Here is a 17,747-nt window from a genome sequence, read left to right as displayed (position 1 = left end):
GCAATAAAAATCTGGAACGCTCCCAAGAGGCAAGACTTAGGTGGACCATTATTGGGGCTGAGGTGGTTAGAGAGAAAGGGAGGAGGCAAGGCCCAAGAAGGCTATGAGAACAGGGGTGAGAATTTTAAAATCGATGATTGCTGAGCTAGGGCCAGTGTAGGTGAGTGAGCACAGGGGTGATGGGCAAATGTTCATCAGTGAGAGTTAAGACAGGGACAGGGCCCTTGCTGTTTGTCATTTTCATAAATGTTCTCCATTCATCTGATGACAAGGGGATCCTTGAAAGCTAGTGAGTTTACTATCAAATAAATCGGTTGGACTTAAACCTGGTGTTGTCAGACTTCTTACAGTGTTTACCGTCCAACGCCGGCATCTCCACATCAAGATTTTTGCCTGACCAAGGTAACGAGGGAAATGAAGCAAAGAAAAAACATTTGAGTTCAATCATGATGCCATTGGAATGGGTTTGAGGGGCTGAATGGCCTACTCCTATTCCTATTTACCTTGCTAGCTGCTTGTCTTGCTGTAAATATGCCTGCCTTTAGTAGTTGGAGCGCTGGCATAATAAAGAGCTCAAGTTTCCAGAAGAGAAGAACAGCTTCATTTCTGTCTGGTTAATTCGTTCACCCACTATTGCTCCACTTTTAAAACGCCTGCAAACTGCATAATGGCGGCATGTCGACACCTCTCCTCATGGCATTTGATAGAATTGCACCAAAAGGAATTTCCTGCGACACAGAGAATTAAATCCCCCTCAAACTTCACCGCAGAAACAAAGCATTTCAAAACTCAACACACACACAAACATATCAACCATTTCGTTTTAATATTCAGTTTATTGATGAATAAAGTATAAAAATCTGAGTTACTAAAATGCTTCAAAAGGAACACTTTGTAAAACTCTGAAGTATCAATAAAAAGTTCCACATAAGTGAGTTTTATACACTATCAGTGTTTCCCCGTACACACGCAAAGATTAAATGTTTATACAAACATAATCAAAACATGACACCCTCCCCTCGACAGCTCATTTACAAAATGTTTTGATGCTTTTTTTTTAAATTTCCAAAATAATTTTTTTAAACCCCTTTTAACTATTGTATTTCTTAAAACTGTTTTACACATAACAGGAACACACTGACTGTTAAAGGAATTACACAGAGCAAAGACCCAGGGTGGACCAGCCTCCTGCTTGCTCTTGTTTTTCTATCTTTTATGGTAATCAAAATTACAAAAAATCCTTTCTCTTCCACTAGCAGCTACTTTAGAGAATCCAGTCAGTCAACAGTATTGCACTTTTATAACAGGAGATCTTTTTTTTAAGTGGGAAGGGTGGGGAATGGGGTAGTGATTTTTTTTGTTAATCATATTGTTACAATGCTCCTTTCTTTAAAAAAAATTTGTGTCGCTTTACAAGTTTTAGTACAACGCTCTGTTGCATCGCAGGAGTTGATTACAGGAGGGATTTAAAGTGTCATCTTTTTAAAACTATTTTCCTGTTGAAGTACATGTCTCAAAACAAAGCCAGAAATTTCTGGTGACAAAGAGGTTGCAGTTGCACTCAGATAACTCGTTACATTTCACCTTGCAAAAATCAAAATGGGCAGCGGCATCACAAGTTTTTGCATTTAGCTAAAGTCATTCTCTCCCCTCTAATGCCCAGAAGGTGCTTCACCCGTTGAATAGGGACTAGAGCCAGATCCAGTGAGGATCTCCTTGTTTTATCCCATCCAACACTCTTGACATCTCCCTACTCCTATCCAAATCTTATAAACAAGAGGGGGAAAAAAAACTAGCATTTCTATAAGCGCCTTTTACCCAACTCAGGACGTCCCCAAGCACTTGATAACTCATGAAGTACTTCTGAAAGTGTAGTCACTTTTCTCAGGAAATATGCCAAAAGATCCCAATCAACGCGATCGGTACAAAATTACCACATAAACCAGCTTTAAAAACTTGGAGATCCAGCTGTTTCTGTTCAACCTTAACAAAATGCCCTTTGAACTTGTGATGCCATTGTACGAACCGTGACAGAACAAAAAGACAGAGCTTACTTTTTATTTGTAGTTTTTTTAAAATAGTGTTTTTTTTGTTAAACAAGGTGGTGGATTATAAATTAGCTTATCTTGGCAACGTGTACTGAACGTTTCCAGATATAATTTTGCAGACTGCTCCTACTGTAGCAAGAATGGTTTACCTACAGGATATACACCTTGTTGACTCAAATGTTTGCCCATGAAGCAACTCTTGAAACAATGCTGGCTTGAATCGAGATGGCCGAGTTGGTGAATGTGGGTAGTGTTTAGAATCAATGTTAACGGGTGCTACTACCAGGGATAGTTGTTCCCTTGTGTTTGGCAGCTGACTGCAGCTGTTAAGGTGCTGGTGTTTCTGATTGTTTCCTGACACATAAATCTACCACTCACAAAGGGTGAAGCACTGTCAGCCTTCGGCCTGGTGTCTAAGTGGGGCTGGTCTCGGCCTGTGTTGATGCGAGTCAGCAGCCTTGGCGTCAGCATCACAGACTAAACAGTGGAGTACTCTCCATGTTAGGAAGGAGCACTTGGGCAGGCGTGCAGAAGGAAAGATGTGGAGAGGAGGGAAAAGATAACCAGCAAGACCACAAATGAACAGCAAAAGTTCTCCGCTAAATTGTTACCCATTAAAGCCTCACTGGTCGCAAAATCTTTTTAAATGCTTTTATTTTAAAAAAAAACGACATGGACTTCAAAGTCACGGGATTGTTTGTACTGCCTTGATTGTATCCAAAGGTTATGGATCTTTGACTCGTTGTAAACTTTAAGCTTTCGTTTGTATCAAACAGGCATAGTACAAGAAAATGTATGCAAGGTTTTTATGCAAATTGACCCTGTTAAAATAGACATGAGAAAAGCAATGTAGAAGTGAATTAATAATATCCCCATAATGGCCAATTCTGGAGCTTTCTGTTAATTGTACACTCACTGGAATTTGACACAGGGATAACTTTTTAAGTTCAAGTCCATTGGAAGAGTGAGTTCTGTACAAGGATCATTTCGATCAGGAACCTTCACTCTGTTTCTCTCTCCTCAGATGCTGCCAGACCTGCTGAGTTTATTCAGCATTCCCTGTTTTTATTTCGGATTTCCAGCATTCGCAGTGTTTTGCTTTTCTTGTATGAGTGAGGTTATGGGTTGACAAAAAAAATCCCAACAAAACTGGGTGTAAAAATATGTGAAGCAGCTATGTGAAAGGTAGCAAATTAAATCAACAAATTCAGTCAGTAACCGATGGAAGAAATGCTCTCCAATATAACCTGTGGTTTTGCTCAGACGCTGACTGCCTTGCTGTCTAATTTCAGCATTTTTCTGATTTTATTTCGGATTTCTGAGAGTTTGTGAAACATTTGTGTAATGTTAACCTAACTCATCGGGCGAGAATCTCAGAGGATTGAGTACAACACCGTATTTACACATCACCCACTATTGCCCGCTGGTGACTTCTGAGTATAAATTGGGTAGGTTATTAACCAGTGCTCCCCCTGATCTAACCAGCTACCCTTGGGTGTGTTAGATTCAAACTATGTCTGTAAATACAGGAAATAAGATTAGCATTGCTTCTATGTGCATGACAAATAGTGTGGGGAGGGGGTCACTGGCCCAGTGTCACACACTTGTCAGACAACAGACAAAATAACCAAATATCAGGGCTTGGCAAGAGTAATCCTTCAAGCTGGGTCACCTGAAGAGGGACCAATGCCTCATGTTCAGAACATTTAATGTTTGCCAAAAGATTTTTGTCGGTGCAGACTTGATGGGCTGAATGACGTCCTTCTGCACAGTGGGATTTCTATGATTTTTGTTACCTTAGAGAATACATTATTTTCAGAGTACTTCTGTCTTGCAACAGGATTTAATTTTGGGGACTCAACTTTAAACCTGATACTAGTCAATAAATGAGACAGATTACAAGCTTGGATAATAAATGCATTCGGGGTCCCTTCAGTGACTAATAAGATGCTGGTGGCCATTTTGACTTTGACAGCTAAACAAAACAGACGGTATCACATCAGCTGCCCAGTCCTGTATAGGGGCCCCCCCCAAAAGGCTTCACACTTCTGGCCGCAATGTACTCCTACCCGTCTTACTTGGGAATTATGTCTGAAAATAATTTTATTCATTATATTTCACTGATTTGAAAAGAAACCTCCCTTGAAAGTGTTTGTTTGATTTCTGCCATTTGACGTGCTTTTCATTTCCGAAACCCTGCTCGAGACGTACAACACAGACAAATTCAAATTATAAACGATGTGTACGCCATCAAAAGAGCTGCAGTGGAAAAACCAATATAACAGCGGGCACGTAAGGCTAGGCTGTCTTTCACAACATTAATTAAAATTGTGTTTGCTGCTTCTCGGGAAGCTAGAGGTTAATTAAAAGGCAGCGAAACAAGGGCGATAGTTGTACTATAAGAACTAGTTGCTACGGTTACAAGCGCACATTACATTCTGTGGAAGTGGCCTACCTGTGACTGAAAACTCTTGTTCTGATAGCTCTGATGCATTCTGGTCTCTCGTAACAGGTGGAAAGTGCAGAGTCTCACATAAGATTTTCCCTTTTACAGACCCAATGTCAGGGCACGTGGATATTTTGAATACTTTGTGTACAGACTGAAAAGGACTTCAGCTTTGGGAATAAGATAAAGATCACAGCAAAAAGAAGTTTGGTTTAAAAAGAAGTTGGTTTTGGGATGAATTACTTCAGAGAATTTATCCGTGAGACTGAAGAGAATGGTGAAATAATTTGGTTTGATTTGAAAAGTAAGGGCTGGCCAGAAGTACCTGTTGTCAAAAAGGCTTTCCATTTTCCTCCATTTGCTAAAGTGACCTTAGCTGTGGATCCCACTGAAAATCATGGCAATGCCTTATTATTTTCTCTCTGCACAAGATTAAGTGACTTTTATTGATGATGTTAGGCACCAGTGAATATTTTCTGATGAAATCTGAATGGCTTTTAAAAGCCCAGCTTGTTCAACAGGGACACTTCTGGTGCATTACATTTTCGTTGATACTATTCAACGTAAGCTCTTACAATACTTAGTTTTAGACATATTCTAAACATTAATCAGTTCTGAGCCAAAGACAATCCTCTTGGTGGGGGATTTGATGTGGTTTGACTGATTCTGGGCACAAATATCAACTGCGTCCACTGAGCATGTTCAGTGGCACGGTGCATTGTGGGAATGTGTCTGGTGAGATGGTCAAGGGAGCCACCATTCCCACGATGCATGAGGCTCCAATACATGAAGAGCATATACTGTAGTTCCACTGACGTGGATTCAAGTGCAAGTGGTTCGCATTTTCCCTGCAAAAGAGGCCTTATATGAATCTCTGCAGTTAATACCAATATGGAGGGAACTGCGAGTGGCATTCAAAGGTTAGTTGTAATTGTCTGTACAACACATACAAGTATCTATTTACACAAATACAATGTGAAAATCTCTCTCCTCACTCTCGATTGTCGGTGATCACCTCTCCTCGGAAGGCATTCGGCAGTGAAATAAGTGCTCTCCATCACACTAGTTTTCTTACTTAGTTGCCAGCTAGGCAAAATACTGTTCAAGTTCACTGTGAATTTACATCTGTCCATTCCTGGAAGAGTTCATTAATCTCACAAGCTATAAATAGAGCTTAACCCTCTCATATCTCTGATCGGTCATATTTCCCAGTCATCGGAAAAGACACCATTCAGATATTTGATACAGGACACTAGTAGACCATTCTGACAACTGTACATCAAAGTGCTTCCCCTGCCCCAGCTGAACCAAGTGAGGCCGAGAAGGAAGTAATCTGTGCTGTAGAAAAATACAATAATATAGTATCTCTTCTAAAACTCATGTTTCTCTTTTAATCAGCATGCTCCAAACTCAGACGATGCTCTTCACCTGAAGTTCAAGCTGAGGCCTTTGACCGTCGCATGGTCAAACGTGACGTCAAATAACAGACAGTGGCCAGCACCACAGGATCCTAATCAGAGTGAGCCCAAAAAATCTCCAGACTAGACAGTGAAATAATGTCATCCTATTCACTCATATGAAATGCGTATACCGTTCTTTGTCCGTGCCTGCGGGAGTCCTGCTGACTGGGGACAAGGTCTGCTCGCCTTCCCCAGACTGGTGGGCATTGCTGAAGGCCTGCTCTGGCAAAAAAAAAGCTATGGACCGGAGGAAGGATGGCCATCTTTGCCACTTCTTGGGAAGTTCCAACGCTTTGCCCCCACTTTGTTTAGTTTTCCCTGAAAGGCCTCGGAATCTTGATGCCACTCTACCTTGGTTTATGCCTTAGCAAATGATGGGCACACCATCAGTGTTGAAGATCATGCCCGTGGTTGGCTCGTAGGTCCCAGCCAAGTGGTACAAGTCCTCACTGTCTTGATATTTCTTGGTCTTTGCCATCAGCTCATACTGGTCGAGGTTGACCACCTGGCACTTGTGGGAGATGGTCTGGACGTCATTTTCGTCAATGTGCGAAGATTGGTACAAAGCACGCTGAGGAAGGAAAAGGAGGAACAATATGATGGAATCTTACAACACAGAAAGTGGCCTTTTGGCCCAACATGTCTCTGCTGGTTTGAGTACAAAATTACACTAATGTTGACAACCCGGTTGCACTTTGCTTTTACACTAGGAGTTTGCGAAAACTGTAATATTCTGGTTATACCTGCAACCATCTGAAAGGGAAATAAAATCTTGGCCACAATCACTCATTTTTCCCTATCCATGAAGACCATTTAAAACCAGATCTGCCTCCAGGGCAGAGCACCCTGAAAGGGGGCACACTGATAATTAATCATACTGGATGTGTTAGAACTCAGTGACATCAACTCACCCAGAAATTTGGGAATGTCAGTTCAGTGGAGAGGGCCAGGAAGGTAAGGGTCCAGGGCTCGCAGGGTGTAGACCTCATTGTCATAGAGAAGGCATAGTGGCTCACTGGTAAAGGCCACATAAAGTTTGAGGATAGAATAAATAGGCAAATCGAGCTGCTCCAAGCATTGTACAGTGAACCAGTCATGACAAGGGAGACTCTCAAACAGTCCCTAGGTGGCTTGTTTGCACATATCTCCTCTTCAGGCATGTGTAGAGGCTATCTCATTTGTCTGTACCTAATATGCCTGTCAAACGCTTCCTGTATGGCATTTTGGAGTCCCAGTAATAACTAGCTGAAAAATGAGCACTGCACATCTCAATCTCAATCCCCTAAATTTGGAGGTTTGGTCAGTCAAATGTGGTACATATAAGTCTTTCCCAGTGGCTTGGGGATACAGTGAATCACACGGAACTGTAAAACCTGTTTGGCCCCCACCCAAATGGCAGGAAGGATGCAACCGCTGGCATCAGCACTGTCACATTAGGAAAATTACCATCCAGTGTGCCTGTGCTGATAGATGTCTGAATGCTGGAGGAAGACCCCATTAGATTTGCCCATTATATCCTCGCGTGTTGAAAGGATCCGAACACCAACACTGCCTGTCAGACCTCACTGATGAATAATTGCTAGTGGCCAATTGTGGAAGGTGCTGAAGAAAATGGGGAACTATTAACTCACATGGAACCACACCCCAACAAAACATTTAAAGTTTATTTTTGTCACAAGTAGACTTACACTAACACTGCAATGAAGTTACTGTGAAAATCCCCTAGTCGCCACGCTCTGGTGCCTGTTTGGGTACACTGAGGGAAAATTTAGCATGGACAATTCATCTAACCAGCACGTCTTTCAGACTGTGGGAGGAAACCGGAGCACCTGGAGGAAACCCATGCAGACACAGGGAGAACATGCAGACTCCACACAGACCCAAGCCAGGAATTTAACCTGGGTCCTTGGCACTGCGAGGCAGCAGTGCTAACCACTGTGCCACCATGCTGCCCACAAAACATATTTGCTTTCAGGAGAGAGAGAGAGAGCAGACAGAACACTGTAAAGAGAGAATTAATAGGTTGATAATTATTATACCCATGATTTTCTAACTGGTTAATAGTGCACATGGTCATCTGATAAAACATTGCAATCAGGAATGTGACTTGACAGAAGAGGAATGAAAACCTTACTGGTAACAGTCAGATACCAATCCATACGCTGCTAATCTGAGTGTTGCAGTCGTACTATAATCAGTAGAAAGGAAATCATTCCTCACAACTTGCAATAAACTTTGGAGTCTATTCATTGCCAGTAAACGACACAGCCAGGAAATAGCTTTCCCATTCCCAGGGCATTAATGGGAATAGCTATCCCGTTCCAAGGGCATTAATGGGAATAGCTATCCCATTCCTAGGGCGTTAATGGGAATAGTTATCCCGATCCCAGGGCGTTAATGGGAATAGTTATCCCGTTCCCAGGGTTTTAATGGGAATAGCTATCCCGTTCCCGGGGCGTTAATGGAAATAGTTATCATCATTCCCAAAGCGTTAATGGGAATAGCTATCCCATTCCTGGGGTATTAATGGGAATAGCTATCCCTTTCCTGGGCATTAATGGGAATAGTTATTCCATTCCTGTGGTGTTAATGGGAATAGTTATCATCATTCCCGAAGCGTTAATGGGAATAGCTATCTCATTCCTAGGAGTGTTAATGGGAATAGCTATTCTGTCCCAGGGGCGTTAATGGGAATAGTTATTCTGTTCCCAGGGTGTTAATGGGAATAGCTATCCCGTTCCCAGGGCATTAATGGGATTAGCTATCCCATTCCTGGGCATTAATGGGAATAGTTATTCCATTCCTGGGGTGTTAATGGGAATAGTTATCATCATTCCCGAAGCGTTAATGGGAATAGCTATCCCATTCCTAGGAGTGTTAATGGGAATAGCTATTCTGCCCCAGGGGCGTTAATGGGAATAGTTATTCTGTTCCCAGGATGTTATGGGAATAGCTATCCCGTTCCCAGGGCATTAATGGGAATAGCTATCCCATTCCTGGGTCATTAATGGGAATAGCTATTCCATTCCCGGGGCGTTAATGGGAATAGCTATCCCATTCCTGGGTCATTAATGGGAATACCTATCCCTTTCCTGGGCATTAATGGGAATAGTTATCCCATTCCTGGGGTGTTAATGGGAATAGCTATCCCATTCCTAGGAGTGTTAATGGGAATAGTTATTCTGTTCCCAGGGTGTTAATGGGAATAGTTATTCTGTTCCCAGGGTGTTAATGGGAATAGTTATCCCATTCCCAGGGCATTAATGGGAATAGCTATGCCATTCCCAGGATGTTAATGGGAATAGCTATCCCATTCCTGGGGCATTAATGGGAATAGCTATCCCTTTCCTGGGCATTAATGGGAATAGTTATCCCATTCCTGGGGTGTTAATGGGAATAGCTATCCCATTCCCTGGGCATTAATGGGAATAGTTATCCCTTTCCTGGGGCATTAATGGGAATAGCAATCCCATTCCCGGGGCATTAATGGGAATAGCTATCCCTTTCCTGGGGCATTAATGGGAATAGTTATCCCATTCCTGGGGTGTTAATGGGAATAGTTATCCCATTCCCGGGGCGTTAATGGGAATAGCTATCCCATTCCTGGTGCATTAATGGGAATAGCTATCCCTTTCCTGGGCATTAATGGGAATAGTTATCCCATTCCCGGGGTGTTAATGGGAATAGCTATCCCATTCCCGGGGCGTTAATGGGAATAGCTATCCCATTCCCGGTGCATTAATGGGAATAGCTATCCCTTTCCTGGGCGTTAATGGGAATAGTTATCCCATTCCCGGGGCGTTAATGGGAATAGCTATCCCATTCCCGGTGCATTAATGGGAATAGCTATCCCTTTCCCGGGGCGTTAATGGGAATAGTTATCCCATTCCCGGGGCGTTAATGGGAATAGCTATCCCATTCCCGGTGCGTTAATGGGAATAGCTATCCCTTTCCCGGGGCATTAATGGGAATAGCAATCCCATTCCCGGGGCATTAATGGGAATAGCTATCCCTTTCCTGGGGCATTAATGGGAATAGCTATCCCTTTCCTGGGCATTAATGGGAATAGTTATCCCATTCCTGGGGTGTTAATGGGAATAGTTATCCCATTCCCGGGGCGTTAATGGGAATAGCTATCCCATTCCCGGGGCGTTAATGGGAATAGCTATCCCATTCCCGGGGCGTTAATGGGAATAGCTATCCCATTCCCGGGGCGTTAATGGGAATAGTTATCCCATTCCCGGGGCGTTAATGGGAATAGCTATCCCATTCCCGGGGCGTTAATGGGAATAGCTATCCCATTCCCGGGGCGTTAATGGGAATAGCTATCCCATTCCCGGGGCGTTAATGGGAATAGCTATCCCATTCCCGGGGCGTTAATGGGAATAGCTATCCCATTCCCGGGGCGTTAATGGGAATAGCTATCCCATTCCCGGGGCGTTAATGGGAATAGCTATCCCATTCCCGGGGCGTTAATGGGAATAGCTATCCCATTCCCGGGGCGTTAATGGGAATAGCTATCCCATTCCCGGGGCGTTAATAGGTTTAAGGTTCGAGTCTGAATTCGACCAAAGGGTGCTTTCCAAACTCACCTTGCCATCGTTGAGTTTTTTGCCCAGGTTGGTCTCTTCGGGGTGGTAGAACCATTTCACTCGCACCACCATGTTGTTGCCCCAGGACTCCCACATGCTTTGAATCCTACCAATGTACGGCAAGTTGGGGCGTCCGGCAGAGAGGAAGACGGCGCAGTCTCCAAGGCGAATGATTTCTTTGCCTCTGACAATAGCTTTGTAGAAGAGCTTCTTCGCTTTCCCCTTCATTCCTCTCCTCTGTACAAAGATGAGACATGTTAATCATTGCTCGCAAATAACTGTAAGTATAGCATTAATCGTGGCGTTTGCTTTCCAGCTAGTAGATTGGTGATGCAGAGGTGTAAAATGTAAGGACAGTTTTTTGTGTTCAGTAAGGTGAGGGTGGGGCTGTATGTATTACAGCTAGTAGATTTTTCAAACCCTGTAGTTAAACATTGCAAATACAAATATTACAAAGCCTTGCTAAAGCCCTTTCTTTTAAACTTTATTATTGACAGAAACTGATGCTCGACACAAACCAGGCTGTGAATACAGAACTGGGTGAAAAGATTCCTATTAATAAGTAACTCCACGTACAAAAGCAGGAATTCTATAAAGAGCAGGCTTCTCGAAGGAGCGCAGAGCTTTCAGCAGCTGACACTCCAGTTCAAGTTAAATCAGAAACAGTACTTTGAGGCAATTTTGTTCTACCAAGTATTGTCAACTATTTTATCTCAAAGGGAGTTAAAGCCATTGCTCAGAGGAACTTGAAGAAGTCAATCTAGCTTCAGATTCTATATTTTTCAGTATCAGTGAATCACTACCATCTGATCTTTATTGCTTTAAATATATGCAAATAAAAAAATGTTTCCTGTAATGATAGATAGAATCGAAAACTCCTAAAGTGACACAAGACTTGTACTGAACCTTGGTTGGACCACACTTTAGTGTGCAGATACAGGGGCACTGGAGAGTGTGCAGAGAAGGTTTATAAGGATGTTAGCAGGGATGTGTGGGTCTACATATCAGGAATGGATTGATAGGCTGGGTCTCTTCTCTCTTGAATAAAGAAGGCGGAGAGTGAGCCTTAAAAATAATGTAGGCGTTTGATAGACTAGACATCCAGTAAATGTTCCCACTTGCAGGGAAGAGTAAAACACCAGGCAATTAACAAAATATCAGCACCAGGAAATCTAAAAGAAAATTCAGGAGAAACATCTTTACCCAAAGAGTGGTGAGAATATGGAACTGGCTCCCACGGGGAGTGGCTGAGACGTGATAAATTAACTTAGGGGAAAGCTAGAAAAGCCAGTGAGAGAGTAGGAAATTATAGGGTAAGGCTGATAGGTGAAGAAGGGTGGGAAAAGGCTTGAGTGGAGGCAAGGATTAGCCGTGCCAATGATGAGGGTGGCAATCATGAACGAAACTCCAGATTGCTGAACTAGCGTGATCAGTTTGAGAGTTTAGTCAGAAACACAGGTCCCTCTACTTATAATTACAGACCAGAAAGGAAAAGAATGACTTGAATTTACATAGCACCTTTTGTGATCATGGGACATTTCAAAGCAGTTTACTGCCAATGAAGTAATTCTTGCAGTCACTGTTGTAATATGGGAAGCATAGTGGCCAATTTTCACACAGCAAGATCCCACAAACAAAGTTGTTTTGCTGATGTTGACTGAGGGAGAAGTATTGACCAGGACACCATGAAGAATTCCCCTTGGAATAGTAATGTGGGATTGTTTATATCTACTTAAAAGGACTCATTGTGCCTCAGTTTAAGGAATGATCCAAAAGGTGGCACTTCTGACAATGCAGCACTCTGTCAGTACTATATTGGGCTCAAGACCCCAGTGTGAAAGCCACAAGGGCCTGATTCAGAGACAAGGGAATGCTAGTCAGGGCTCATACTAATAGGAAGCCTGCCTTATCACCATCACACGTTCCAGTGTTAGGCAGAGGAGAGCAGTAAAAAGGTCACATGATTGGTATGAGATTTTTAGATTGTTCGGACTTGATTCAATTCCACAGGAATTTGGTTCTTTACAAGTCAGTCATGGGAGAGTTGGCAACACAGTTGATCTCAGGAAGGGTTAATAGGAGCAGCCAGGAGTGGGAACCTGAGCAGCTGGTTCTATTGTCTAGCTGCAGGGTGCTCAGGTTAATTGTTAAACTGGGTGGGACCAGCCAGCCTGTTTAGCCCAGAGCTAGGACTGAACCTGGGATTTTCCCAGTCTGTGTGAGTCAGTGCCGAGCCTGTCAGCTTGCTTACCCGCTGAGCTGTTGCAGCAACTTGTGTGAGGGCCGGGATTTTCCTGCCCTACCCAGCCCCGGACTCAATAGACTTCCAGCTGGCCTGCCAGCAGTGGATCCTGCCATGGCAAGGCCAGGCAATCCCAGTCAATAACAGCACAGGGATGGTTAACCTGCCCCACAGTGATCCTATTACTAAGGTAGACATTGTACCCATTGACCAATAGAATTACACCCCAGTACAGCTTTCAGAAACCTCACAGACTGGGCTGCTGAAACCTCGCAGGGGTGACATTATGTAACTCAAAGTACAGGACATTCAGCCCATCTGTACTATGTCGACTCTGTGAAAAAGCTATCCAGTATCCCGCTCTTTCCTCACAGCCCAACAGATTTTCCCCTTTAAGTATTTATCAGATTCCCTCTAGAATATTACTAATAAATCTTCCTCGCTGTGAAAATAAATGGTCTTCATTTGTGCTCCAGTTCTTTTAGCAATGATCTTAAATCAGTTTTAAAATTTAAATGGCCTCTCAATTTCCTGTGACAGATTGTTCTGGTTCTAGCCAATTTGAACCTGAGGCTGTAACACAGGCTACAAGGAAAGCTGGACTTTTCTCCACAGAACACATTTCCTGGGTTTGTGCCCCGACATACTGTATCCTGGACAGTCATTGGACTGCTGATCAGCCTGATCTCGTGTCATTTGCCACCCCCAAGTGATAAACAGGGAGAACATGCAGACTCTGCACAGAGAGTGACTCAAGGTAGGAATCGAACCTGGGGCCCTGGTGCTGTGAGGCAGCAGTGCTAACCACTGTGCCAACCCTGACTCCACCAAATTCTCACTGCTCCAACACCTCTTCCCCTTCACACATTCACTCTATCCTATACAAGTCCCTCCCAAGTCTCCTTTAGTCCACCAAGATCCTCCCACGCCCTAACCTAGGGGTGTATAAGCTGCGATTCTGGGAACACACGGGGCTTTTTAACATTTCACTATCTCTTCCAGAAACAGAAAACCTCAAAAAAATTAAGTCAAGAGATGTGAGAGCGTTACTGTTATTGTGGGGATAAAATAATTATGCTGCACTTTATGGTTTCAACTGATTATTTGAATAAGTGCTCACTGTGCTGTAAATAAACCAGTTTAAATGGCCTAGCAACATCACGGTTATAGATAGCATCCTTGGTTTAGAACATAGAACAGTACAGCACAGAACAAGCCTTTCAGCCCTCGATGTTGTGCTGAGCTGTGTCCAAACCCAAGATCAAGCTATCCCACTCCCTGTCATTCTGATACGCTCCATGTGCCTATCCAATAACCGCTTGAAAGTTCCTAAAGTGTCCAACTTCACTATCACAGCAGGCAGAGCATTCCACACCGCAACCACTCTCTGTAAAGAATCAACTTCGGACATCCCTCCTATATCTCCCACCATGAACCTTATATGCCCCCTAGTAACAGCTCCATCCACCCGAGGAAATAGTCTCTGCACATCCAATCTATCTATCCTCCTCATCATCTGATAAACCTCTATTAAGTCGCCTCTCATCCTCCTCCGCTCTAAAGAGAAAAGCCCCAGCTCCCTCATCCTTTCCTCATAAGACCTACCCTCCCAACCAGGCAGCAACCTGGTAAATCTCCTCTGCACTCTCTCCAATGCTTCTACATCCTTCTTATAGTGAGGTGACCAGAACTGCACACAATATTCCAAATGTGGTCTCACCAAGGTTCTGTACAGTTGCAGCATTATCCCACGGCTCTTAAACTCAAACCCCCGTTAATAAAAGCTAACACAATATAAGCCTTCTTCACGGCTCTATCCACTTGAGTGGCAAACTTCAGAGATCTATCTGAGGAGCAGGTTTTATGGTTGCCACCATTATTATTTTGAACTAAACTGAGATGATGAGTTATTCTGAATGTGCTATTAGAAGTTTTATTTCTAATCATGAGAATCAATATGCATTTTAAGTTAAAGTCCATTTTAAAGATTATTTTATTAAGTTTTCAAAAAGACAAATAGATAATATTTCAGAGATAGGTCTATTTTAACTTTGGTTTTCTTTTCTATTGATACTTATATACAATACATATATTTTATGTATTGTATTTGCGAGTTGCCCATTTGGTTTAGAAATGTGAAATTTTAATCTTGTAGCACCTGACAGTTATTATTTGAGGCCAATTTTCTTTAAAAGGTTTGTCAGGTTAAAAATGGTTTTAAGTTTACTCATTAAGTGTTGGAGCAGTGAGGATTTGGTGGAGTTGGGGGTGGCACAAAGGTTGGCACTGCTGTCTCACAGCACCAGGGTCCCAGGTTCAATTCCTATTTTGGGTCACAGTCTGTGCAGAGTCTGCACATTCTTCTCGTTTATCACCTGGAGACAGCAAATGACACGAGATTGTAGGCTTACATTAACACTGCAATGAAGTTACTGTGAAAACCCCCTAGTTGGCACCTGTTCGGGTACACTGAGAGAGAATTTAGCATGGTCAATGTATCTAACCAGCACGTTACTTGGACTGTGGGAGGAAACTGGAGTACCCAGCGGAAACCCACGCAGACATTGGGAGAATGTGCAGACTCCACACAGACAGTAACCCAAGCCAGGGATCAAACCTGGGTCCCTGGCACTGTGAGGCAACAATGCCAACCATTGTGCCACTGTGCTGCCCCTCTGCTGAGTCCTGCCCTAATTGCTCCGACTACCAAAGACACTTTTGAAGCTCTCTAAGCAATGGGCCTTCAATCATTTTATTAAAAAATTAATGTAACCTCTAAAAAAAATGATGCTAGTACTGAAAATATTCTGCCTTTTTAATCACCACAGTTCACTTCCTAGCTTTCAGCTGGAGGCCTGTTGATTAAGTAGGTTCTAATATTTCAGCTGTACTCATCTTTATTTTTAAGATAGGGATAATATTTTACCTGAGTCGGTTTCCCAAACCATTTCCAGAGTTGTCTGGCAGGGAGAAAGGCGGCAATTTTGGGCCGGTTTTCCACCGAGGGCAGCCGTTGCCTTTTGGCTAGCTCCTTTGTCGTTGGCAGATGGATGCCCTCCCGTTTCTTGGGCTTACTTTTGCCCTTGCTCTGCTGCTGCTTCTGCCTCTGCCTCTGGGCCTGCTGCTTGGGCTGCGGCTCCGTCGGCAGGCGGGCCTGCTGCCCTGATGACGCGGCGGGCGCTGGGGTGGACTGATAGCTGGACTCCTCGTCGGAGCTGCAGGACGAGTCTTCGTCCGTGGTCGAGGACGAAGAGGACGAGCTAGACGAGGATGAGGAAGAGGATGAGGAACTGGAGGAGGAAGACTGGGACGATGACGATGCTGGCGATGAGGCTCTCGAACTGGTTGTACTGCTGCTTCTCTGAGCCTCTCCGGCGTTGTTCTGTCGATCATCCTCAGCGTCAGACTCGGGGCTGCTACTGCTGCTTGCACTGCTGTCCCCATCTTCCTTCTCTTTGCTCTTTATTTTGGTTTTAGTATCAGAATTGTTGCCAAATGTCCCACCAGAGTAAGCAGCTCCCACACGCGGCTCCTTCTTTGCCCCCTTACATTTGGAGGGTTTCTGCTTGATGTCACTGCTCCCAGCTGTTGCTGGGTAGGTCAGGTTGAGCATGGCTTTGTTATCCATCTTGCCCGTTAAGTTTTGATCTTCCATCATCATTGCTTTGGTCTTCTTTGTTTTGGGTGACATCACCCCTTCGTGGTCTAACTTAATGAGAATCTCCGCCTCCAGCTGCTTCCTTAGTCCCTTCCCGACCGTCCCAAATTCCTGACCTTCTTCTTCCGCTTTCTTCCCCTTCTTTGCTTTGACGCTCGCTCCGGCATTCTCGGAGGTGACGAACGAGTCCAGCTGGCCCGGAGGCTCGCCATACGCCTCCATGGCAAGAACGTTCCCGAATACGGGAGAGGGGAAGGCAGGCGGTTGCTGCTGTGTGGTTTGTTTCGGGACGAGCCTCACTTTACCCACTTTCTTCTTCTTCTCGTTGGTGACCCTGGGTGGAGCTCCATCAACGTTCCTTTTCTGGAGACACTTCCTTGTGGTTTTCACAACGTGTTTGCCCTGGATGTCTGCATCGGCCTGACCCACCGCCAGCCCAGAAACCTCAGTCTGATCTGAGACTGCGTCAGCTCCTAAATCAGGGTAAGAGAGAAGAAGAGAAACCTCTCAATTATTTCATACTTTCTTTCATTAATTTCCTTATCCAAAGTGCTGCCAGCCATCTCAGAGAGGCTGGAAAATCCCCATTGTTCTCATCAGAGAAGGTCAGGAAATTTCCAGTGATACGGGCTATTGGTTATCCTCAACTACATCATTAAAAAAACACATTACCTGGTCATTTTCATTTTGTTATTTGTGGGACCTCGCCATGTACAAAGTGGCTGTGCTGGTTACTACATTACAACAGTGGCTTCACTTTGAGCCTGTTCCCTGCTAGCAGACAGAGTTTGGACAGCACAGGGGCTTTGGCACAGTGGTATTACTAGAGACCAGGGTAATGGTCCCCAGTTCGAATCCCACCACGGCAGATGATGAAATTTGAATCTAAGTCTGATGATGACAATGAAACCATTTAGGGAAGGAAATCTGCCATCCTTAGGGTGCAGGTTGAGTGGATTGGCCAGGCTAAATTTCCCCTCAGTGTCAGGGGGACTGGCTAGGGTAAATGCATAGTGTTATGGGGATAGGGCCTGGGTGGGATTGTGGTCACTACAGACCCAATGGGCCGAATAGCCTCCTTCTGCACTGTAGGATTCTAAGAAATTTCTATGAAATTACCTGGTCTGGCCAACATGTAACTCCAGATCCACAGCAATGTGGTTGACTCTTAAATGAAGGGTGATCCAAACAGCTCACCATAACACTGGAAACCGCAATAAAGATTAGGGACGTGGGAACTGCAGTAGACCCTCTAGTCTGCTCCTACATTCAATTGGATCATTGTGGATCTGTATCTTCAT

The 17,747-nt window shown here is 44.0% G+C and overlaps 1 protein-coding gene across 11 annotated transcripts in view; it reads right to left on the bottom strand.

The window, feature by feature from the left end:
* Nucleotides 1-816: 816 nt before the first annotated feature.
* tnrc18 (trinucleotide repeat containing 18) overlaps nucleotides 817-17,747 on the bottom strand; it is a 162,899-nt gene continuing 145,968 nt past the window's right edge. For all 11 annotated transcript variants that reach the window (XM_080206366.1, XM_080206371.1, XM_080206372.1 and 8 more), the window contains 3 exons: nucleotides 15,715-16,919; nucleotides 10,547-10,783; nucleotides 817-6,525 (listed from right to left, as the gene is read on the bottom strand). In XM_080206366.1, coding sequence (XP_080062492.1) covers nucleotides 6,319-6,525; nucleotides 10,547-10,783; nucleotides 15,715-16,919 — 1,649 coding nt within the window. In that variant the 3' untranslated portion in view covers nucleotides 817-6,318. The remainder of the gene's footprint in view (nucleotides 6,526-10,546; nucleotides 10,784-15,714; nucleotides 16,920-17,747) is intronic.

This window comes from Carcharhinus amblyrhynchos, chromosome 18, assembly GCF_965287045.1.
Source record: "Carcharhinus amblyrhynchos chromosome 18, sCarAmb.v2.hapA, whole genome shotgun sequence".
Classification (NCBI taxonomy): domain Eukaryota; kingdom Metazoa; phylum Chordata; class Chondrichthyes; order Carcharhiniformes; family Carcharhinidae; genus Carcharhinus; species Carcharhinus amblyrhynchos.
Note: the sequence above shows the minus strand (reverse complement) of the source record. Positions and strands in the feature narration are given on the sequence as shown.